General features: G+C 36.2%; 1 protein-coding gene across 10 annotated transcripts in view; it reads right to left on the bottom strand.

Annotated features, from left to right (window-relative positions):
- The window catches only part of LOC123529326 (membrane-associated guanylate kinase, WW and PDZ domain-containing protein 3-like), a 284,542-nt gene that overhangs the window by 125,283 nt on the left and 132,655 nt on the right, over positions 1–26,604 (bottom strand). For all 10 annotated transcript variants that reach the window (XM_053521338.1, XM_053521345.1, XM_053521342.1 and 7 more), the window contains 3 exons: positions 13,757–13,814; positions 11,250–11,314; positions 5,262–5,366 (listed from right to left, as the gene is read on the bottom strand). In XM_053521338.1, coding sequence (XP_053377313.1) covers positions 5,262–5,366; positions 11,250–11,314; positions 13,757–13,814 — 228 coding nt within the window. The remainder of the gene's footprint in view (positions 1–5,261; positions 5,367–11,249; positions 11,315–13,756; positions 13,815–26,604) is intronic.

The raw sequence follows: 26,604 nt of genomic DNA, 5'->3' as shown, positions 1-26,604 counted from the left end.
ACCAAATATCAAAGCCCTAGGCCCTGTGGTTTTGGACAAGAAGATTTTCAAAGTTTTTCCTTATATAAATCTATGTAAATTATAACAAGAGGGTCATGATGACCCTGAATCGCTCACCTGAGTAATATGAGCCACATGTTTAAAATGGCACACTGATGCTAAAATATTAGAAAGTAGGTCAGTAGGTCACTTTCATGGTCACTGAAAGTCAGTTTTAAGATCGGTGTGCAAAACTGTACATGTCATCCAAATTTCAAGGCTGTACCTTAAAAAGCAAGAAAGTAGGTCAGAAGGTCAAGGTCACAGTCAAGTGACCCCCTAATCGCTTGTGGTCATCAGGTAATTATAATTAAACAGTCTAGGAAATATGATCTGATAATTTTTTAAGTATTTATTCCTATAGGTATAACTCATATAACAAGTGACCCCCCAGGGTGGGGTCTCTTTTCACCCCAGGGGCATAATTTGAACAATCTTGTTAGAAATCCACTAGGCAATGCTACATATCAAATATCAAAAACCTAGGCCTTGAACTTTCAGACAAGAAGATTTTTTTCTCCCTATATAAGTCTATGTTATATTTGGGACCCCCAGGGCAGGGCCTCTTTTCACCCCAGGGGCATAATTTTAACAATTTTGGTAGAGGGCTACAAGGCAATGCAACAAGATTTTTAAAGTTTTTCTTATACAATTCTATGTAAAACTTGAGACCCCCCCTCCCCCTTCCCCGGGCTGGGCCTCTTTTCATCCCAGGGTTATAATTTGAAAAAATTTGGTAGAGGACCACAAGGCAATGCTACATACTAACTATCAAAGGCCTAGGTCTTGTGGTTTTGGACAAGAAGATTTTTAAAGTTTTTCCTATATAAGGCTTTGTAAAACTTGAGACACCCCGGGGCTAGGCCTCTTTTCATCCCAGGGTTATAACTTTAACAATTTTGGTAGAGGACCACAAGGCAATGCTACATATCAAATATCAGAGGCCTAGGTCTTGTGGTTTTAGACTAGAAGATTTTTACAGTTTTTTCCTATATAAGTCTATGTAAAACTTGTAACCCCCGGGGCAGGGCCTCTTTTCACCCAAGGAGCACAATTTGAACAATCTTCATAGAGGACCATTAGATGATGTCACAGGCCAAATATCAAAGCTCTAAGTCATGCGGTTTTGGTCAAGAAGATTTTTTAAGTTTTTCCTTTCGGTTGCTATGGCAACCAGAGATTTGCATGGAATTCAATTCTTTGAATAATTTTGAAAGGGGGCCACCCAAGGATCATTCCTGTGAAATTTGAAGTAATTCTGCCCAGTGGCTTTCAAGAAGATTTTTTTTAGAAATTGTTGACGGACGGACATTGAGCGGTCACAAAAGCTCACCATGAGCCTTTGGCTCAGGTGAGCTAAAAATAAACAAAGGGCCATAACTCACTCAAAAATAGTTTCTGTGGAGATGTGATAACGAGAAATTGTTAACGGAGGGACGGAAGGAGTACGGACACAGAGTGCTTTGAATAGCCCACCATCTGATGATGGTAGACTAAGAATGCACCAGTACTATCTCCCCATGACAATGGTTAAAGAACAGATTTTTAGCTTTCCAATTACATTTTACAAGTGTTTTTATCAGTGTGTTCAATGTGAAATCTCCATCTTTCTACTAAACTCTGCCTGGCATTTTATGTTGCTAGAGATAAGAAAATCTAGTTTATTCTACAAGCAGTGCAAGACAAAACATCTATACACCACAAAATAAGCCGCAATAAGTTTATTAGATATGCTCTAAACACACCAAGACTTTAAATTTTACTCTGACTGAGGTTTTCTGTATAACGAGAGGCAAAAATAAAGAATTTTTACAGACAGCAGCAGGCTCGACTACTCAAAAATACAGCATTGAAAATATTAAAAACAAGAGCTGTCTCCATAGGATGACACATGCCCCTGATGGCACTTTGAATGAATAGTTATGGCCGATGTTAGAGTTTAGGACCTTTGACCTATGGACCTGGGTCTTGCGCACGACACGTCGTCTTACTTTGGTACACATTCATGCCCAACTAGAGATGCTTTTGAGAAAAGCGCATGTCTCCCACAACTGCCCCTATGTAAAATGTATGTTTCTTTAGATGGTTTAGACGAGTGGATCCAATTATATGGTCTGGATGAGTGGATCCAATCAGTAATTCAAGGGCCATAAATCAAAAGTGCTTGGGTGGATTTGGCTAGTTATTGAACTTGGCTAAGGTCTTATGGCCAAACGCATTTTGTTCAAGTTTAGTGAAGATCGGATGAGAAATGTTGGATTTAGAGAGCGGACAAGAGTAAAAAGGCGGATGGGTGTGGTGGGAGACATAATAATTTTAAAATCCTTGCATGAATGACTAAGATATGGACTGGACACGCCCATCAATGCACTATCATGAAATATGACCTTTAACGTCTAAGTGTGACCTTGACCTTCGAGCTACGGACCTGGGTCTTACGCGCGACACGTCGTCTTACTGTGGTACACATTCATGCCAAGTTATTTGAAAATCCATCCATGGATGACAAAGATATGGACCGGACACGAATGCACTATCATGAAAAATGACCTTTAACGTCTAAGTGTGACCTTGACATTTGAGCTACGGACCTGGGTCTTGCGCACGACACGTCGTCTTACTGTGGTACACATTCATGCCAAGTTATTTGAAAATCCATCCATGGATGACAAAGATATGGACCGGACACGAATGCACTATCATGAAAAATGACCTTTAACGTCTAAGTGTGACCTTGATCTTTGAGCTACGGATCTGGGTCTTGCGCGCGACACGTTGCTTACTGTGGTACACATTCATGCCAAGTTATTTGAAAATCCATCCATCGATGACAAAGATATGGACCGGACACGAAAACTGCGGACAGACCGACAGACTGACAGACAGACAGACGGTTCAAAAACTACTAATAAACTTTGATAATGTGGCAGTTGACCTGAATAGAATCGACACTGTTTATTGTCCAATACAGGTAAATCCAATAATTGCTTTGCAATAGATCTATGGCGGATTATCTTTAAACATCCCTGGACTTATTGGACTCAACTGCCACATTATCAAAGTTTATTAGTATATGCCTCCCTTCGGGGGCATAAAAACATTGGACTAACCTGTATTGTTCACCTTACTGAGATTTTGACTCAAGATGGTTTAGTGTCAAACCTGATCTTACTTTCATCAAAACAAAAATTCTGGCCATGCTTCATGTAGACAAGGGTTTTCTATGATTTGACCTAGTGACCTAGATTTTGACCCATTATAATAGTTTCAAACCTGACCTAGAGTTTATTAGGAGAAATTATTCTAACCTTGTGCCATGAAGTCCAGGTAAAAAATGTAGCCTCTTACAGTCTGAACAAACTTTTTCTATGACTTGACCTAGTGACTTACAGAACTTGATCTAGATTTCATCAGGAAACATATTCTAACAATGTTTCATGCAGACTATTTGAGTCCCTTCTACATAATACCAGAGCTTATATACAAAAGCTTTACCAAATATTCAATGTGGAAAGGTGGCATATTTTTGAAAACTGTAAGACAGAGACACAAGACCTGTTCCTGAATCATCATTTTACTGAAGCTGAGGATTTATGCATTCAGTAAAGTAGTTCCTGAGAAACTGTTTACATGGGAAATTTCCAAATGAGAAAGGGGCTAATTTTGCAACAAGGGGGCCATGATGGCCCTATATCGCTCACCTGATTCAGACTATTTAAGATGAGTATTGAAATCTGTATCAAACATAATACATGTGGTCCAAATCTTTTTGCTGTAGCTTCAAAAACAAGGAAGTAGGTAAGTAGGTCTGGGCTAAGAACATTAAAGATTAGTACATCTATTGAAATATTTATTGAAAGTTTTTGACATGGTCCAAATTTCTATGCTATTAAGATCGGTGTGCAAAACTGTATATGTCATCCAAATTTCAAGGCTGTATCTCAAAAACAAAAATGTAGGTCAGAAGGTCAAGGTCACAGTCAAGTGACCCTTAATTACATGGGGTCATCAGGTAATTATAATTAAACAGTCTAGGAAACATGATCAGATAATTTTTGAAATATATGTTCCTACATAACTCATACATAAGTGACCCCCGAGGCGGGGCCTCTTTTCACCCCAGGGGCATAATTTGAACAATTTTGTTAGAGAACCACTAAGCAATGCTACATACCAAGAATCAAAGGCTTGCGCCTTGAACTTTCAGACAAGAATATTTTTTTTCCCATATGTAATGTAAAACCCCAGGGGCATAATTTGAACAATTATGGTAGAAGACCACTAGGCAATGCAACATACCAAATATCAAAAGCCTAGGCCTTTCAGTTTCAGGCAAGAAGATTTTTTCCTATATAAGTCTATGTAAAACTTTGGACCCCCTAGGTGGGGCCTCTATTCACCTAAGGGGCATAATTTGAATAATCTTGGTGAAAGACCACTAGGCCATGCTACATATCAAATATAAAAAGCCTAGGCCTTGCAGTTTCAAACAAAAAGATTTTTAAAGTTTTTCCTATATGTCTATTTAAAACTTGTTACCCTCCAGGGCAGGGCCTCTTTTCATTCTAGGGGCATAATTTGAATAATTTTAGTAGAAAACCATAAGGCAATGCTACATACCAAATATCAAAGGTCAAGGTCTTGTGGTTTCAGACAAGAAGATTTTTTAAAACTTTTTCCTATATAAGTCTATATAAACAATGTGACCCCTGGGGCGGGGCCATATTTGACCCTAGGGGAATAATTTGAACAGTCTTGGTAGAGAACCACTATATAATGTTACATACCAAATATCAAAGCCTTAGGCCCTGTGGTTTTGGACAAGAAGATATTTTAAGTTTTTCCTTTTGGTTGCCATGGCAACCAGAATTCTGCTTGGAATTAAATTCTTTGAATAATTTTGAAAGGGGGCCACCCAAGGATAATTCCCGTGAAGTTTGGTGTAGTTCTGCCCAGTAGTTTTCAAGAAGTAGATTATTTAGGAATTGTTGACGGACACACGACGCACATTGAGCGGTCACTAAAGTTCACCATGAGCTAAAAATGTAAGCCAGAGTTGTGGAGCCTGCTATGTATAAAAGCCCTTTTTACTTTTTGAATAGTCAAGCTATAAAAAGATTTTACCCATAATTATTCATCATGTGTTGTTTATATAGTTAGGTTTGTGTTAACTATTTCTTAGCAGTTTTAAGAGCCTACTCTATTAAAGCAGGATGGAATACCTGGTGGAGTACTTCGACCATTCATGTCCGACTCACTAGCTGATCGTCGTGCACTTTCACTATTCTTCCCTCGTCGAGGTAATGTACTACTGTTATTTATTTCATCTGTAATAGATTTGAAATAATGAAAAAACAGGCAAATTCATGAATTGATACCCAAATGAATGGGATAAACATGATGCATGGGTGTTTTGGAATTAAATGAGTTCATGACAACACAAATAACATTTTTTTTAAAAAATATGGTAGAATTTCATTTGTTTTAGATAACTATATTACAATATACTAGCTTCAAGTTTCTGCATGAACATAAAAAACAATGACTTTCGAGTATTTCAAACATTTTAATATACAATAATTATACTTTGTCACTAAAACAAATTTTCTCATGAAATGGCCCAATTATAAGTACAAAGGGCCATAACTCTTGTCTCCTTCGAGCCATTTGAATGAAACTTGCAGGGACACATTTCTCTATAGTATTTAACATTTCTACCATGTTTTATTGAAACCCTTGAAACCATGTCTTAAATACGACTCCAGAGGGACAGAAAAAAGAATACAAGAAACATGGAAATTCCATGAAAACCAGGTTTTGAAACTATGCATCACGCCAACAGGTTCTGTTTAAAACAAGAGGGCCATGATGGCCCTAGGTCACTCACCAGAGTAACATAACATAACAAACATGTCTGACCTAGTGACCCAGTTTTTAAAACTACATGACCCAATTTCAAACTCGCCTGAGTTTTCAAGGAAATAAACATTCAATTGTCCAAAACAAGTTTCATGAAGATTGGAGCAAAAATGTGGCCTCTAGTGTTTTTTTCTTTGAACTGGCCTAATAACCTAGTTTTTTACCCAACCGGAGCTAATTTTTAAATTCTCCGAAATTTCATGGAGACAATTAATATTCTGACCAATTTTCATTAAGATTGGACCAAAAAAAGTAGCCTGAGTGTCAACAAGCATTTTCTTTCATTTCACCTAGTGACCTAGTTTTTGACTCCATATGACCAAGATTAAAACTCGTCCATGATTTCATGAAAACAATCATTCTAACAAAGTTTCGTGAAGATTGGAGCAAAAAAAGTGGTCTCTAGAGTACAAACAAGCTTTTCCTTTGATTTTACAAAGTGACCTAGTTTTTGATCCTACATGACCAAGAGTGGAAATCATACAAGACTTCATAATACCAAACATTCTGACCAAGTTTTATGAAGATTGAATAAACAAGAGCTGTCCGTAAGACAGCGCGCTTGACTTTTCTCAGTGCTTGACTCTGAACTAGAGCTTTGACAGTAAAAAAAAATCAAAGTTAAAAAGGGACATAACTCTGTCAAAATTCAAACCAGAGTTATGGGAATTGTGTCTCCTGGTGTAGACATTGATAGTTAATAACTATTTGAGTTTCAAGTCAAAAGCTTTAATAGTAACAGAGATATTTGACTTTATCAAAAATTATAACAAAAAATTCTAAGTTAAAAAGGGGCATAATTCTGTCAAAATTCAAATCAGAGTGATGGGGATTGTTTCTCTTGGTGTAGACTTTGATGGTAAATAAGTATTCTAAGTTTCAAGTCAAAAGCTTTGATAGTAACAGAGATATTTGACTTTATCAAAAACTTTAACCAAAAATTCTAAGTTAAAAAGGGGCATTATTCTGTCAAAATTCGAAACAGAGTTATGGGGATTGTTTTTCCTGGTGTAGACTTTGTTAGTAAATAACTATTTTAAGTTTCAAGTCAATAGCTTTGATAGTAACAGAGATATTTGACTTTATAAAAAAACTTTAACTAACGGCATTTTACGCAGACACCGACGGCTGGGCAAGTGCAATAGCTCTACTTTTTCTTCAAAAAGTCGAGCTAAAAATGTGACCCCTAGAGTGTTAACAAGCTTTTCCTTTGTTTTGACCGGGTGACCTAGTTTTTTAACCCATATGACCCAGATTCAAACTTGGCCCAGAGGTCATCAAGGCAAACATTCTGACTAATTCTCACGAGTTTCAAACTTAAAATGTGGTCTCTAGAGTGTTAATAAAATTTTCCTTTGATCTGCCCTAGTGACCTAGTTTTTGACCCGACATGACCCAGATTCAAACTTGGCCTAGGAATCATCAAGATAAACATTCTGACCAAGTTTCATGAAGATAGAGTCATAAATGTGGCCTCTAGAGTGTTAACAAGCTTTTCCTTTGATTTGACTGGGTGACCTAGTTTTTGACCTAACATGACCCAGATTTGAACTTGACCTAGAGGTCATCAAGGCAAACATTCTGACCAAGTTTCACGAAGATAGGGTAAAAAATGTGGCCTCTAGAGTGTTAACAAGCTTTTCCTTTGATTTGACCTGGTGACCTAGTTTTTGATCCCAGATGACCCAATATCGAACTCGTCCAAGATTTTATTGAGGTTAACATTCTGACCAAGTTTCATTAAGATTGGGCCAAAATTGTGACCTCTAGAGTGTTAACAGTCAAAGTGTTGACGACGGACAAAGGACATAGGGCGATCACAAAAGTTCACCTTGAGCATTGAGCACTTCGTGCTCTGGTGAGCTAAAAATGTCATGTTCTGTTATACATATTTGAATGCACCCATTCAGAAGTACAGATATAAAAGTAAATGTGTCATTGCCATATCAGGGCATTTTCTAGGATTTTGGGGAATAGTGCCCCTGGACAAATTTGGATTTTTTCCCCCAGAGAACTGTCAAATAGGGGAAATAAGTATCAGCAAATGCCTTGGCCTTTCAGTTTCAGGCAGTAAATTGTGAATTTTTAACATTTAATTATAATAGTTTTAATCATTATTTTCAAGTTTTATTTATATACATTCAAATAAATTACAAATTTCAAGAATCCTCTAGTGAAATTTAGCAACTTCATTCTGGATTCTTTTTCTATTTTCTAAGTTGCTGATTCTTAGTTTATACTAATTTATTATAGGCCGATTGTGAAGCAAGTTCTACAACTTATATTAAACTCTCTCGACATCTCATTCCTGATGGAATTCATCGCAACAAGCCAGTTTTCCTTTTTATGCTGAGCGCCAAGCAAGGGAGCTACTGGTATCATTTTTCAAGTCTTTGGTATGATGCAGCCGTGGATAGAGCCCACGACCTCCCGCACTCAAGTGGATGCTTAACCACGAGTTTATCGAGGCGATTCTTGACATATCTTGCAGAAACAGTTTAACCCTTCATTTGTCATGTTTAAACTTTTGTTTACATTTTGTAAGTTTTCAGTACAAATACAACTGAAATGTCAGCTACTCCTGTCACTGTATATGGTTTCATGAAATATTTTTTAAGATATTTGCAACACAAAATTTTAAGACCTTCATGTGTATTTTTCACAAAAGTGAAGGACCATAACTCTGGCCTAGCTGATTGAAATCCAAAAGAGAACAACACCAGATGCTATAAAACGATCCTCTGATGTTTTATGACTCTAAAGTACATTTTGAGATAAATGGGGCACCAAACTTCTATTTTTTGACAAGTCAACAGCCACAACTCTGGACTGGTGAACGTGAAATAAATCTAGATGCCCACGGGCAACATGTCGAGCCCGCCTTTTGACCCCTAACTGTGACTTTGACCTTTGAGATAGGAATCTGGGGTTTGCACATGACACTCAGTCTCAATGAGTTAAACATGCCAAATATAAACAAGCAGTTCAAGAGTTACAGAGTGCACACGAAACAAACTGATATGACCTTTGACCCCTAAATGTGACCTTGACCTTGAAGCGAGACATCCAAAACATGCGCTCTGCACATCGTCTCAGTGTGGTGAACACTTGTGTCAAGTTTCTTTGAAATCCTTCAAGGGGTTCAAGAGTTCCAGAGCAGACATGAAAATGCTAACGGACAAACACCGGGGGTATAACCTAATACGTCCCTTCGGGCGTAGAAGATTCCTCAATGCATGTCAAAGTTATGGGCTGGACAAGATCTAACATGACCTTTGACCTCCACCTTTGACCTTGACCTTTGAGATAGGAACCTGGGGTTTGTGCATGATCAATGAGGTTAACATTCATGCCAAATATAAACAGAACTGCTCCATGCATGTCAAAGTTATGGTCCGTACAAAAAAATCAGGATGGACGCACGCATGACTATGTCTTTGCTTCCTCAAGTGGGCTTGACAAAAAACTCAGATGCACAAATACACATGCTGGATAATATTCCTACCTGATTTCATGACTGTAGGTGAAATATCTTTTAAGATATATGCAACACAAACTTTTAAGCACTTTGTGTATTTCACCAGGTCAAAAACCATAACTCTAGTCTTGTTGAGTGAAATCCAAAACCGAACACCCAGTACACAACTTCACATGCTATATAACAATCCTACAATGTTTTATGACTCTAAGCCAAATACTTTTTGAGATACATGCGACACAAACTTGTATCACATTTACGAATATTTCTGAAAATCAAGGGCAATAACTCTGGTCTGACTTAAGAAATCAGGAGCAAAATCCCAGGTGCACAACTTCACATGCTGAATACTCCTATGTTGTTTCATGATCCTTTTTGAGGTATGTGCAACACAATTTGTATGCATTTTATGCATATTTTTGACTAAGGGCCTTAACTCTGGCCTGGCTGAGTGATACCTCTAACAAACCCCCAGGTGCACAACTTCCTTTGCTGAATAATATTCCTGTAATGTTTCATAGTTCTGGGCAAACATTTTTAGAGATACATGACACACAAACTTAGGCCCTTTTAATGCACATTTTTGATTGTCAAGGGCCATAATTCTGGTTCGGCTGTAACTCCTGGTGCGCAACTTCCAGTACTGAAAATCAATTCTGTGAGGTTTGACAAATACATTTTGAGACATGAACAACACAAATTCTGATGGATGGACAGACAGACGTACAGCAAGGGCAACTCGTAAGTGCCCTCCCCACACCCCCCAAATTTTGGAGGGCACAAAAAGCCCTGAAGGAAGTTGAAATTTGCCAAATTTACAGCTACCATTGAAGGTAATGAATGTACCGCCGCGAGCACTTGACACAGTACAATGTGATGCACACAAGATTGCATAATTATGCAGACTGTATGTATATAGACTATGTATATAGTACAGTAACAAAAAACAAAGTCCCATAACTCTGCATTTTTTTTCTGAAAGACCGTAACATGCACCATGCACAACTAGGGTTGGTACTGATCACTTGTGTGAAGTTTCATTAAATTGTGTGCAATGGTACCGGAGACTAGGCACACACAAGATTGCATATGCAGACTATGTATATATTATAGTATCAAAAAACAAAGTCCCATAACTCTGCATTTTTTTTTCTGAAAGAACCTAACATGCACTATGCACAACTAGGGTTGGTACCGATCACTTGTGTGCAGTTTCATTAAATTGAGTCAAGGGGATGAGGAGAGTTGGTGCGCACAAGATTGTGTCTACGGATGGATGGACAGACAGACAACCTGAAACCAGTATACCCCCCTTACAACTTTGTTGTTCGGGGGGTACAATTACTCCATGTATGTAATCTGCAATTTAAAGTGTTACTGTAGTCTCTTCAATAACATTTTTCCCAGCAAAGTAACACTTCATTGTCAAAAACAAGTAAAATATTGAACAGACATATCAATTCTGTGAAATGCAAACCTACTTTCATTTTGGCTATTGGTAATTAACACAGAAATCGTCGAGAAATCTGTGATACTTTGCTCAGAAATCCGTTACCAAAGCTTGTCCCTAACCACTTCTATGTGTGACTGACATCCCTAAGCGAGTAAAGATTTTATGAAGATATATAATTTCCTTTCAGTGGAACATGGTATTTATGTAAGTAAAGTGGTTAATTTTCCACAATTATTCAAGACACTGAGCAAATCGAGGGGTAAATGCAAAAGAGATCTAAGTACTTCTTTATTTCTACACACTTCTATCCACCCCTCTGAATGTAAAAGTGAATAAAACAGCACATATTCTATGTCTTACCTGCAGTGGCACTCTTCTTCAAAGCTGCTCCTGGGTGCTCATACTGGGTTTTCCTATTCACATGACTGAAAATATACATCATGATGACACTAAAATACATGAACGTATACAAACAAAAGGCACTAAAGTATACCACATGGCGACACAGTATTACACAACATGCTCCCACACAATTTAGTCAGCACATAATCACATCAATTTTTATATTTCAACTTTACAGTCAACACCTTGAACAGTTATTACATTTTATTTTATGCTCTTCAGTGAAAATACTGAAATTTATCAGTGAAATAAAATTGATATTTTCACTGTTTCAAACAGTGAAAATATCATTTTTATTTTTCACTGGTATGGAACTACACTTGAATGCGAAAGAATATGAATTATATAGATAATAGGTAATTCCTTGCAAAATATACTTCAGTAAAGATATAGATGTATAGAAATACTAACAGGATCATAAATATATACATTCTATCATAGTAAAATATAAAAGAAATCAGGAAACGTAATAGAACTATTTACAATTTTTCTTCAAAGATATCCTGACGTCACGACATAATGACGTCATGATGCAATGCACGTGAGGTTATGCGGACAAACTGGATATAATTTTGTTAAAACCATTTAAAAAAAACAACATAAAATAAATAGAAAATTTGTTTGTTTCAGTGTAAGATCGAAATATATACTGGGCAACATTGAAAAGTTACCACTTTATATATGCCTCTTTACTTTTTTAAACAGTATCGACGTCACTGTTTCATGGCCTGTGTGCGGTCAATTACTCATAGACCCTGACTGATCATGTCCCCTAACTCATATCATCACTGTCAGGTGAGAACAGCACATACGACGTGCAATTTCACGACATGAAAGTTCAGCATCAACCATGCCAATGGCCTGATGGCGTTGATCGTGCCTTAAACTAGGCATTCTTAGCAAGGATAGTTTGGTTTTTTAACGTATTCCTTTTAGTCTGTCGACTACTTTCAAGTGAGATGAATGATTTGCGACAGGATTTTCGTACATGTCAACATTAATGAAAAAATCATTTTGCACGTGCAACCCGTGCCTCAAATGGAGTTAAACGAATTTGACATATCTTTACACCAGTGACGTCTCAGCTGCATCAAAAATGTAGTCGTGTTATGCTTTTAACACAGCCAAATGCGATTTTTAAAATATCAGGGCCATTAGGGTGGTAACTTTTCAGTGACGCTGAGTATATTTCACTCGTGAACACCAGGGTGAGTAGAATAGCACCCCTATTCTCCGAATTTCGCGATTAGAAATTTTTCTACAATGCAGATTTTGATGGAACTCAGTGTTTTCAGTAAGAACCGGCTGCCGGCCAAAATGGACAATTCAAGTGGCATTTGGGCCAGTTCAAATTTGCAAAAAAAAATTATCCAGCCTAAAAATCAATATTAACCGCAGCCGTTTCCGTTCATAATACACAATACACAGTGTTTCATCAACCAAGGGATAGAGGTGAATGTTCAATTCGACATCACTTACTATTCCCGTCATCCCTTAATTGCACAGCGACATGTCATACACCGACTGTATTCTAACACTGCCATGTGCCTCTCGATCTTTGAGTTAAAACATGCCATAAACCAATGACAGCTTTGGATGTAGAAGGCGTGACGTATTTCATCACCAAAATTAAGCTCCGCCTTTACACCTGATGACATATGTCATCATTGACTGAAGTAAATTAAAATCCAGGGGATATATTTACCATTATCGTCAAAGAAATGAAAATCAGGTTTCACGGACTGAATTAAAAGGCAATGCCAGGTATTACATGAAAAATATACATCAGTTATCCATTTTGTGGCAATGTTTTTCACATGTATAAACCTGATTTACACAGGGTTTTTTACAAGCAGAATCACAAAGTAGTGTCATAGTAGCCATTTTAAATTTTATTTTATAGCAAAAACTTCAGAATGAAAGAAGAAATCATGGCCGTAGATTGATTTTGGCAAACTCCAATAAAAATCTGCCATAAAAAAGCAGAAATCATTGGTAAAAATTAACTCTGGTCATAGAAAATAAGTTACAAATTGTCATTTTATAAATAATGTTAGCCTTGATTGCCTTATTTTCTTTGTCACATATTTTCGTGACACCAATTTCTGAATAATTTTGGTCATTTAGAGAAAGACCTACCTTCATTTGGGTCAATATGAGCTACATTTTTCTTCATTCTTCATTAAATTTTTACCATCCAAGAGAGATTACTCAGTGATTACCATTCATGTATCCCTTGTACATATCACTATCATTTTTTAGCTGCTTCCCACACACTACTCCAACTCAACCACACAATCCAGACTGTGATTCTTTCTGATACTGCAGCCGCTCTGATTGGAATTACCAATCTCTCTACCCAGAACTTGAACAAATATTGCTCATGTAGCTCTTCTTTCTAAGACACAACATGTACATTTATATCTATATTAAAAGTATTATCAAATGCAGAAATACAAACTTACTCTATATAATACACTCCAAAATGTGGATCTTCCACCTTTTCCCAGCCAAATGGCAATTCTGAAAATAAACAGAAAACAGATTTTTCTGAGAACTTAATAAGAATTTATGATAGTGTGGCCTAACAGCCATGCTGATATTAAGGCAATGCCAAAATATTTATATGAGGCTGGTTCTTTGCAACAATATTAATGATTAAGTTGAACTCTTCATGGCTTGTCTGCACATACTTCTAGAAATAAGTGAAACATATCATTAATACTCAAAGCTTCTTCTAATACCCCAGTCACACATACGGCGCGGACAGCTAGCCACGGATAAAAACGTAGTAATCCGTATCTATCCGTATTGAAACGTACCTGAGACGTACCTTAAAGTAGTAATCCGTATCAATTCGTACCTATCCGTACGGCTCAGATACGGATCGATACAGGTTACTACGTTTCTATCTGTAGCTAGGCGTAGCTATTTGTGCCGTATGTGTGACTGTGGTATTAACCTGTTACTTCTACTCATAACTTTAGGTAAAATTGGTAACTGATTTCCAGTATTTCATTCTGGAGCATATGGCATGTACACTGCCTGAAACATAAACGTAATGGACCAACGAGACAATTTAGAAAATAAAATCATAACTTTCCTATCTGGGACCTTCCCAAAATGTATACACATTACAGTAAATTTCCATTTAAATCAGAATACAGCACAATAAAATAAAGCATTTTTCTTTCATCCTCATATGTATCACGTTACATCATCACATGGGAGCTATTGGAGATGTAGGAAACTGGCATCAAGTAGAAAATGAAATAAAAACATGTTTTCCCCATTAAAGTACATTAATTATAAACAAACTTCTGAAAATACCACTTAAAATTTGGTGTTATCACTATCATCATCAATTATTGTCTTTCTGTCAAATGAAACATTTTATTCAAGGTTATAATTCATGCACAAAGAAATAATTCCTGTTCATAAACTATTAACTGCCAGGCTGAACAATGTGAAATGTGTAAGAAAAGTTCATGTAAAAATAAGTTAAGAATTTTTTTTTGAAATGTTGTGAATGAATTTCATTTATAAGATAATGGCATAAATAAATCCTAGGGGAAAGAGGGTACCGTACACTGATATTTATGTACATGTTGTTCAATCCTAGAAAATTCTGAAAATAAAGTAGGGTAAACACTATTCCTTGAATAATTCACAAATTTTCATGTCCAGTTCATTAAATATACATGTTACGTAACCAGTTCATGAACTCAGCATTTGATGAACATGAAATTAAAGAATTATTCACGAACAAGATTTATTATTTAACTAAGCATACATCACATTTCATACAGAAAATATATCACATAGTTAAGGACTTTAAAAATGCCTCATATCATCCATATACAGAAGTTCTTGTATTCACAAGTAAAGGTTAAACAAAGTCAATGTAACCTAAGGTGGTATTTTGCAAAGTATCATTGAAAATACTAGTCAATTAATTTATCTTTAAACGGAAAATAATGACTTCAACAGATATTAGATAATTTTTCTCCATGATGATGACCCTATCTCTGTATATCCAAAGAAATAAGCTTCTTGGGCTTGGCCCTTAATACCCTTATTCATTATGCATATTTCATAAATATATTATGCATTACAAAAGTAGTGTCTGATCAAATTTTCCAAATGCATAAGATGGGGCATTTTCAAGTGATTGAGTGTACACTGCTCACTAATCTTTTTGCTGTCTTTTCCTTTACAACAATAATTTCCCATTTCATCCAGTGATATCACTGTTTTATCAGAGGTTCACTTAATGTCATTACAATAATCTATTTTCTGAACTAAAGTAGTTTTTTTTCTAAATTTTAGTACTTTTTTTCAAGATAAATGTCACTGTTAAACATTTCAAATGACTATTACAGTTTCTTTTCACTCCAGTGTCTGTTAATCCATCAGTGCATTTTTCTTCAAACATTTCAGATAGCAAACTTTCCAATCAATTGTTTTACTAGAACATTTTCACATTTCTTCCAAGTAATAATTGTTGTCTCTACTCCATACAGGAAGATTATGTCCACAGTCAAAACTGAAACAAGTTTTCCAAAACTTTGTGACCTGCAACATAGTACATACATCTTCCAGTTTCCAACAGTGTAAAGATCTACAACATACTTAGCAAATAATTAATTAAAGATATTTCCACTAATAAAGTCCCACCAAAGAGCTTTTCTTTGGAACAATGCAATTTAAAGGGACTGGAAACTTTTTACAATTACGCAACATTTCCAAGCATCTCAAAGTCTAATTTCCGTACTAATTTAGATGTACCAAGTTATTATAATAACAGCAGAGACAGTCAGCAGTAAAAGAAGGAATAAAATATTTGGTAAGATATAACTGATAGTACCTTTAGCAAGACACAGCAGGATGTATGTACTACCACATTTTCATGCCATTTCATGTAATTTCTTCCAGCAAATGGTGCAATATTCTCTAGAGAAACTTACATTTACTTACACTTCTGATCACATTCTCTCTCCAAGACCTAGCAAAAGTGCAATATAACAGTCTTTAAAGAGGGACAGTTCTCATTTTTATTACCACTTTCAACTGTTGTCAGACTTTCTGAACTTTTGATTCCTCAGTATATTGGGAGAAAACACTCTTCATATAAAGAGTTCTATTACCAAATTACACTTCTACAACAGACTCCAATTTATTTCAATTTCAATATTTTGTAATATGTCTCATTAAAATTTCAATATTTTGTAATCGGCTAGCAGATGCTAATGAAAGGACATACTACAAAACAGGTATATGGTGACTGGAGTGGATTTTGGTGTGACCTTGGAGTGAGGTCAAATATTTTATTTTATGAGATAGCATGATGAAAGTTGCAAAGAACACAAGAAGTGGAACAAAGATGTTTTTGGAGGTAGTACTGCTGATGTTAATGATGTCAATAATAATGATTATGACAATGGTGACAGACAATTAATGATGCATTATTTAATGAAGATGTTCATGCTGATATTGCTTTTGTCAACAGTTGCTGATGATGAAAATGCTGATGCTGATGTTATCGATAGCACTGGTAATGATAATGTTGTTATTTTGTTGAACAAAACGGTCACTGTTAGTTATGCTGTTTTTATAATGATGTTGTTTTATTTTTGTTGTTGTTGCTGCTGGTGATGACGATAATGAAGATGATGCTGAGAAGACATTTTCATTATAATGTTGTCAGTGAAAATGAGAATGGCATGATAATGAGTTATACTGTTGTTGTTGTTGTTGATGAAAATTAATTATGTTTATGGTGATAAAAGTGTGATCATAGCAATTTATTGAAGTCCTCATCACCATCATAAAAAATCCTTGTGGTGTTTTAAGTAACTGAATTTGATACTTTCTAATTTTTGAAATTAGTTTAATATCAGATTTGAATTTCTCAACATAATATTATCATGCCAAATTGGACATCAATAGATTCATAAAAAGATTGAAAACACTAAGTGTGTTAACATCATACATCAAACACAATACAAGTCCTGGCATCATTCCTCTGCAGCATGCTGGGTACTTCTTTATCACCTGTATAATTACCATGTCTTCTGATCTAATGTCAGTCAAGTATAAACAATGAAAATTCTACCAGGCCACAATAAATAAAATTTGCTTTTGCCTTGGAAAAATGTTTTACTAATAAAAAGCTACAATTTTAATTATTTTGACATTTCTAAGGTCAATGACAACTTGGTGTGTGCCTGGTAAAATCCACTTACTGTTATAAGCACTCCTTTATGTTTTGCTACGTGTCACAGAACTTTGAATAACATAATTTAAATCATCATCATCATCATCACTGCCATCATTACTAGCACTATCATCACTACCACAACAACCACAGGTGTTTGTATTGATGTTAATCATAAAGTTGATGCTTGAGACAGGAGGTTTTGCTGCTCAGTAGTTTTCAATATTTTTGTCGGAGTTGGTTTTTATGATAAAAATGATGGCAAGGATACTATGACAACATAGTTGCTGATACACATTTTCATCCTAAAATCCACATTATTGTTAATGTAATGATATAAATCAATTCACCATAATTACTGGTATAACAATCAGTCTTTTGTGTTATATATATGTTACATAATATTTGATTCTTTTTTTTTTATTATTATTCTAACAGGTTTGTAGTGTTTTGACATGGACAGGTACCTTGCTAGAACAATTAACTGTCTAAATGTTTCTAATACAGACTGTTACCTTGCTAGAACAATCAACTGTGTAAATGTTTCTAAAACAGAAAGGTATCTTGTTAGAATCAACTGTCTACAGGTTTCTTAAAAAGAAAGGTATCTTGTTAGAACAGTAAACTGTCTACATGTTCGAATACACGCACAGGTACCTTGCTCGAACAATCAACTGTCTACAGGTTTCTTAAACAGAAAGGTATCTTGTTAGAACAATAATCTGTCTGTATATTTTTAACGCAGACAGGTGCCTTACTAGAACAATCAACTGTCAACATATTTCTTAAACATAAAGGTATCTTGTTAGAACAATAAACTGTCTGTATGTTTCTAACACGGACAGGTACCTTGCTCGAACAATCAACTGTCTACAGGCTTCTTAAACAGAAAGGTATCTTGTTAGAACAATAATCTGTCTGTATGTTTCTAACACAGACAGGTGCCTTACTAGAACAATCAACTGTCAACATATTTCTTAAACATAAAGGTATCTTGTTAGAACAATAAACTGTCTGTATGTTTCTAACACGGACAGGTACCTTGCTCGAACAATCAACTGTCAACATGTTTCTTAAACAGAAAGGTATCTTGTTAGAACAATAAACTGTCTATGTGTTTCTAACACAGGCAGGTACCTTACTAGAACAATCAACTGTCTACAGGTTTCTTAAACAGAAAGGTATCTTGTTAGAACAATTAACTGTCTACATATTTCTAACTCAGTCAGGTACTTTGCCTGAAAAATTAACTGTCTACATAATATTTACAAAGACAGGTACCTTGTTTAAAGCAACAAACTGTCTACATGTGTCTTACACTTGCTACAACAGTACTGTCAACAATTTATTTGCAGCAGTAGTGAGGGGTAACAAGATCTCTTTATGACTTTTGTAAGTCTTTAAACAAACATCTTCCAAGCTCGAGGGTTCAACGCAATAAGGGCGTATCTACATATAATAATCATATGTAGATACGCCCTTATTGCGTTGAACCCTCGAGCTGTTTTAACTAAAGCTATCACTAAAGATGAATGTACCTCCCCCCCCCCCCCCCCCCCACCCCATCCCCGAATGCACTGACACAGTACACTGCAATTTGACGCACACAGGATTGCATAATTATGTGGACTGTATGTATATAGACTGTATGTATACAGTATAGTAACAACAAACAAAGTCCCATAACTATGCAGAATATTTATCTAAAAGAACGTAACATGCACAACTAGGGTTGGTACTGATCACTTGTGTGAAGCTTCATTAAATTGCGTGCAAGGGTTCGGAAGATTAGGCGCGCACAAGATTGCATATGCAGATTGTATGTACATAGTATGTTAACAAGAAACAAAGTCCAATAACTCTGCAATTTTTGTTGTTGAAAAATTCTAATATGCCCCATGCACAACTACTGTCATTACTGGTCACTTGTGTGAAGTTTCATTACATTGTGTCAAGGGGATGAGGAGAAATGGTGCGCACAAGATTGTGTCTATGTATACGGTATAGTAACAAAAAACAAAGTCCCGTAACTCTGCAATTTCTTTTTCTGAAAGAACCTAACATGCCCTATGCACAACTAGTACTGTTGTTACTGATCACTTGTGTGAAGTTTCATTAAATTGTGTCAAGGGGATGAGGAGAGATGGTGCGCACAAGATTGTGTCTATGTATATAGTATAGTAACAAAAAACAAAGTCCCGTAACTCTGCAATTTTTTTCCCTGAAAGAACCTAACATGCCCCATGCACAACAATTGTTGTTACTGATCACTTGTGTGAAGTTTCATTAAATTGTGTCAAGGGGATGAGGAGAGATGGTGCGCACAAAATTGTGTCTACGGACAGACGGACAACCTGAAACCAGTACACCCCTTACAACTTTGTTGTTGGGGGGGGGTACAAAAATAAATCCAAATTGAGTTTACATTCATCTTCACTCTGTTAATTCATCAGCTCCATAAATGTCTGAAATCTTCACAAATTTGATGCAAAAGTTAGATAAGCAATCAATGTATTTCAACATCTCTGAAAATCCATTTAGAAACATATCCAAAATGTTCAGGGAAGACAACACAATCTGACATATTCAATATATCTAGAGCATTAGCTGTGTTTGAAGGGGGCATCTCAAATTATCTGTAAACAAGATAGTCACAGTGAGTGAGTCTTTCATGTATCTCATTAACTCATTTTACTAATTGGAAAATTGAAGAGAGGTCAACACAAAACAAAGGCAACAAGTTGCTTGATCATGTGTATGAACAACTTCTACAACAATATCAATTATGCAGAAATTATGAGCTTCCCAGATTTTATAAACAATTCAAAGCCTTTAAGCTATTTAAAATACCAAAAAATCAGAACTGGTATGAACTCACCTGTTCACAATGTGATCCAGTATTTACTTATTTCACCAAGTATTTTACTTCCCTGTAACTTTGAACAGAATACAAACAAGTGAAGCTTGTGACTTATCATATGAAACAAATATAACTACCTGAAACAACTCCTTTTTTAACACAACAAATTAATAATAATATTATGTACTACGTAAGACTCTTTCACAAATATAACTTGTTTTCATATCTAAATTCCTCTTAGGAATTTCCAGGCGAAGGCTTATCAGTCCAAATTATCAACATCCTGCATGAATACCAGATCATATCTATTACATGAATATCCTACCTATGTAATTTATCTTTCTTATAAAGTTATATAAAAGAAACAAATCACTTTAGCAGAATATTATTACTATGGTGGTTGGGGGGGGGGGGGGGGGGGGATCATGCTTGAAAATAAAATCTGACTTTAACACACTGAATAAAAACTAGAAGATGCTTTTGTTGTAGAAAAGCACATGTCTCTCCCAATGCATAGTCGTATAGGCAAGAAGTCAATAGGGGACAGGAGTGAAAGTCAAAGAGACACTGACGGTTGGCTGCAATAGGGATCATCTACTTGGCATGTCCAATCATCGCATTAAGTTTCAACATTCTGGGCCTAGTGGTTCTCATGCTATGAACTGGAAATAGTTTTCCATGTTCAGGCCCCTGTGACCTTGACCTTTGATCAAGTAACACCAAAATCAGTAGGGGTAATCTACTCTGCATGTCCAATCATCCTATATAGTTTCAACATTCTGGGTCAAGTGGTTCTCAAGTTATTGATCGGAAAGAGTTTTCTATGTTCAGCCCCCTGTGACCTTGACCTTTGATGGAGTGACCCCAAGAACAATATGGGTCATCTACTCTGTAAATCCTATCAACCTATGAAGTTTGAAGGTTCTACGTCAAATGTTTCTAGAGTAACTGACTCTGGAAATGGATTTCCATTTTCTGTCCACTGAGACCTTGACCTTTAACAGAGGGATCATCTACTCAGCATGTCCAATCATCCTATGAAGTTTCAACATTCCGCGTCAAGTGGTTTTCAAGTTACTGACTGGAAATGGTTTTCCATGTTCAGGCCCCTGTGACCTTGAACTTTAATAGAGTGACCCCAATATCAATAGGGGTTATCTACTCTGCATGTCCAATTATCTATGAAGTTACAACATTTGCCAAACAAATCAGCTTTTCAGGGGTCAAGCTATACTGTTATTGATGCAACTTCAACAAACTTTATCTAAAACAAGTACATTTATCATTACAGATTTTTTTAATCAATTTATATTTTAGTTGTCTAAAAGTGGGTAGGGTTTGGTGCCTTTGCATTTTATTATCGAACAAGAGGACCATGATGGTCCTGAATCGCTCACCTCTTCCCACATGACCCAGTTTTGAGTATGACGTCGTTTTTTCTATTACTTGACATAGTGACCTAGTTTTTGAGCTCATGTGACCCAGTTTTGAACTTGACCTAGATATTATCAAGATAAAAATTCTGACCAATTTTCAAGAAGATCCATTGAAAAATATGGTCTCTAGAGAGGTCACAAGGTTTTTCTATTTTTTGACCTATTGACCTAGTTTTCGAAGGTACGTGACCCTGTTTAAAATTTTACCTAGATATCATCAAGGTAAACATTCTCACTAATTTTCATGAAGATCTCATGAAAAATATGGCCTCTAGAGAGGTCACAAGGTTTTTCTATTTTTATACCTACTGGCCTAGTTTTTGACCACACGTGACACCATTTTGAAACTGACCTACATATCATCAAGGTGAACATTCAGATCAATTTTCATGAAAATCCATTGAAAAATATGGCCTCTAGAGAGGTCAAAAGATTTTAATAATTTTAGACCTACTGACCTAGTTTTTGACTGCAGTTGACCCAGTTTCAAACTTGACCTATGTAATATCAAGATGAACATTCAGACCAACTTTCATACAGATCCCATGAAAAGTATGGCCTCTAGAGAGGTCACAAGGTTTTTTTATTATTTGACCTACTGACCTAGTTTTTAAGGCACATGACCCAGTTTCAAACCTGACCTAGATATCATCAAGGTGAACATTCTGACTAATTTTTATGGAGATCCATTCACAAGTATGGCCTCTAGAGAGGTAACAAGGTTTTTTCTATTTTTAGACCTACTGACCTAGCTTTTGACCGTACATGACCCTGTTTTGAACTTGACCTAGATATCATCAAGATGAACATTCAGACCAACTTTCATACAGATTCCATGAAAAATATGGCCTTTAGAGAGGTCACAAGGTTTTTCTATTATTTGACCTACTGACCTAGTTTTTGATGGCACGTGACCCACTTTCGAAATTGACCTAGATATCATCAAGATGAACATTCAGACCAACTTTCATACAGATCACATGAAAAATATGGCCTCTAGAGAGGTCACAAGGTGTTTCTATTATTTGACCTACTGACCTAGTTTTTGATGGCATGTGACCCACTTTCGAACTTGACCTAGATATCATCAAGGTGAACATTCTGACTAATTTTCATGAAGATCTCATGAAATATATGGCCTCTAGAGAGGTCACAAGGTTTTTCTATTTTTAGACCTACTGACCTAGTTTTTGACCGCACGTGACCCAGTTTCGAATTTGACCTAGATATCATCAAGATGAACATCCAGACCAACTTTCATACAGATCCCATGAAAAATGTGGCCTCTAGAGAGGTCACAAGGTTTTTCTATTATTTAACCTACTGACCTAGTTTTTGAAGGCATGTGACCCAGTTTCGAACTTGACCTAGATATCATCAAGGTGAACGTTCTGACCAATTTTCATGAAGATCTTGTGAAATATATGGCCTCTAGAGAGGTCACAAGGTTTTTCTATTTTTAGACCTACTGACCTTGTTTTTGATGGCACTTGACCCAGTTTCGAACTTGACCTAGATATCATCAAGATGAACATTCAGACCAACTTTCATGAAGATCTTGTGAAATATATGGCCTCCAGAGAGGTCACAAGGTTTTTCTATTTTTAGACCTACTGACCTAGTTTTTGACGGCACGTGACCCAGTTTCGAACTTGACCTAGATATCATCAAGATGAATATTCTGACCAACTTTCATAAAGATCCCATGAAAAATGTGACCTCTAGAGTGGTCACAAGCAAAAAGTTTACGGACGCACGGACGCACGGACGACGGACGACGGACACCGCACGAATCACAAAAGCTCACCTTGTCACTTTGTGACAGGTGAGCTAAAAATGCTTCAAAATAAGGGCTGCTTTTGCAACAGTGATCATATTTTTCTAAAATGCAGACTTTTAAATGGCTTTTTATTTAGATTGTACTAGAAAAAAAATCTTGTTAGAAATGATGAAAATGTCCGAAAATCACGGTCGCAAAAACGGGTGACAAATATGGAAAATGAAAGTAAACATTTAAAATTCTTGATTAAATTTCTTTTTTTTCATCATACCTATTCAATACTTACAATTTCTGCTTATTAAAGCATTCAATTTATTAAGTGACCTTGATCTTTAATAGAGTGATCCCAAAATCGATAGGGGTCATCAACTCTGCATGATCAATCATCCTATGAAGTTTCAACAATCTGGGTCAAGTGGTTCTCAAGTTACTGACTGGTTCTCAAGCTATTGATCGGAAATGGTTTTCCATGTTTAGCCCCTGTGACCTTCACCTTTAACAGAGTGACCCCAAAATCAACAGGGGTCATCTACTCTGCATGATCAATCATCCTATTAAGTTTCAACATTCTGGGTCAGCCCTTTTTACGCCGATTTTGGGGCCGAAATTCGGCCCCATTCCCCAGGCAAAATAATATACTTTTATCCCCAACTGCACTAAGAAATTTCCCAATTGCAAGTCGTTTTTATCAGCGAAAATTTCCACCGCCGATAGATTAATGTCTGAATGTATGTGTGTTCTAAACACCGCTTCTAGAAACGCCGCAATCGGAACATCTCAGATATTACCGTTAGCGTCGGTCATCGGGAATTTCCCTTTCCAAAGAAAAGCCTTTCCAGAATTTCTGATTCGTGGATATATTTATCTACAACAATCCGATTTGCTGATATATTTATCTAATAACAAGCCGATTCGCGTAAGTAATGAACGAAAAAATCTGGAAATATTGTTAAGTCGACAGCTCACAAATAATTTGCACGATCATGAAATGATTTCAGTCGCGGTCACGTTCATTTCAGTCTACGCGTAAACATTTCAGTCCGCCCAACATTTCACTCGCATTCATTAAATTTCAGTGAAGAAAGTTTCAGATAAAAATGAACTAAAGTAGTTCGATTGGTTCTTTCACGTGCCCAATGTAAAGCATTGATACATCGGGATGAATTTTTTAAAGGACCTCCCAAGTGCTTCAAAACAAAGTGCTAATCATACCTTTAGGTGGTATTTCCGCTATACAGTAATATGTATGGACTACATTGTAAATTGAGATTTATATATAATGCAATTAAAAGCATTTAAAAAGCTTTTTAAAAGTCATAAAATAAAAAAGGACAACTCTATTTTTGATAAATGACCTTATATAAAGTTTGAAATACAAAGGTCAAAAATAAAGAACTAAATATTAATACTTTATAAACATCAAGTAGTGAAAAATGCCCATTAAAGGGAGATAATTCGAAAATTGCAAACTATTAAAGGAATAATTTCATACATTGAGCAATTACTTCAGCTTTGAAATTGTTCTTGAAAAATGATTTAAACATTTTAATGACAAGATTAACAAGAGTGCAAGAATGTCACAATATACGCCCGTCACAGCAAATTTCTTTACTCTAGCACCTGTATTTGCAAATGGAATTTTAACTTTGTGGTTGTTTAGTAATAACTAAGTGTTTTGTTTTTCTAAGTCCACAAAAAAACTCCTTACCAGGTAGAGATACCTTAAAATACACCTAAAATTGGAAAGTAACATCTATGTTGTACCACAGAAAAGTGGTCTTGGTTTTTCCCTACGGTCAATTATAAAAAAGTTACAATATAAGCTATTTATAGTAACAACTAAGGGAAGTTAATCTTAAAAAAAAAAAAAAAAAAAAATTGTAAGTCCTCACAAAAATCTTTCCCAGGTAGAGACTGGTCAAAATACACCTCAAAACTGGATGTAGCATGCATATTGTACTACAGAAAAGTGGTCTCGATTTTTCCCTATGACTAGTAATGAAAAAGTTACAATATAAGCTATTTATAGTAACAACAAAGGGAAGTAATTCGAAAGAAGGGAACTGCGCATGACACTTCGTCTCATGATGGTGTATAATTGTGTCAAGTTACATCAAAATCCCTCCATGCATGAAGAAGAAATGCTTCGGACAAAGTCATTCTTGTATCTGACCTTTGGCCTCTAAGTGTGACCTTGACCTTAGACCTAGGGACCTGGTTCTTGCGCATGACACTACGTCTCATGGTGGTGAACATTTGTGCCAAGTTATATCAAAATCCCTCTATGCATGAAGAAGACATGCTCCGGACAAGGTTTTCATTCTTGTATCCTTTGACCTCTAAGTGTGACCTTGAACTTAGACCTAGGGACCTGGTTCTTGCGCATGACACTCCGCCTCATGGTGGTGAACATTTGTGCCAAGTTATATCAAAATCCCTCTATGCATGAAGAAGAAATGCAGCGGACAAAGTTTTCATTCTTGTATCCTTTGACCTCTAAGTGTGACCTTGACCTTAGACCTAGGGACCTGGTTCTTGCGCATGACACTCCTTCTCATGATGATGAACAATTGTGCCAACTTTCATCAAAATCCCTCTATGCATGAAGAAGATATGCTCCGGACAAAGTCATTCTTGAATTTGACCTTTGACCTCTAAGTGTGACCTTGACCTTAGACCTAGGGACCTGGTTCTTGCGCATGACACTCCGTCTCATGATGGTGAACAACTGTGCCAAGTTTCATCAAAATCCCTTCATGCATGTAGAAGATATGCTCCGGAAAAGGTCTGTGGACGCCACCAGCCCGCCCGCCAGGGGCGTTCCCATAATACGTCCCGTTTTTCAAACGGGCGTATAAAAACTATTTTTGATTCAATGTGATATAAGGATGAAATGGTTCAAGGGCAAATTGCTTGGTTAAAGTATAAAATGAAATAGAGATTTTAAAAATATAATGGCTTCTAATTCTGGCACTTTAGGGTATGAAATGGTCCCAAGATTTTGCAATTGGCTTAAGTCA

This window comes from Mercenaria mercenaria, chromosome 13 (genome assembly GCF_021730395.1).
Source record: "Mercenaria mercenaria strain notata chromosome 13, MADL_Memer_1, whole genome shotgun sequence".
NCBI classification, from domain to species: domain Eukaryota; kingdom Metazoa; phylum Mollusca; class Bivalvia; order Venerida; family Veneridae; genus Mercenaria; species Mercenaria mercenaria.
Note: the sequence above shows the minus strand (reverse complement) of the source record. Positions and strands in the feature narration are given on the sequence as shown.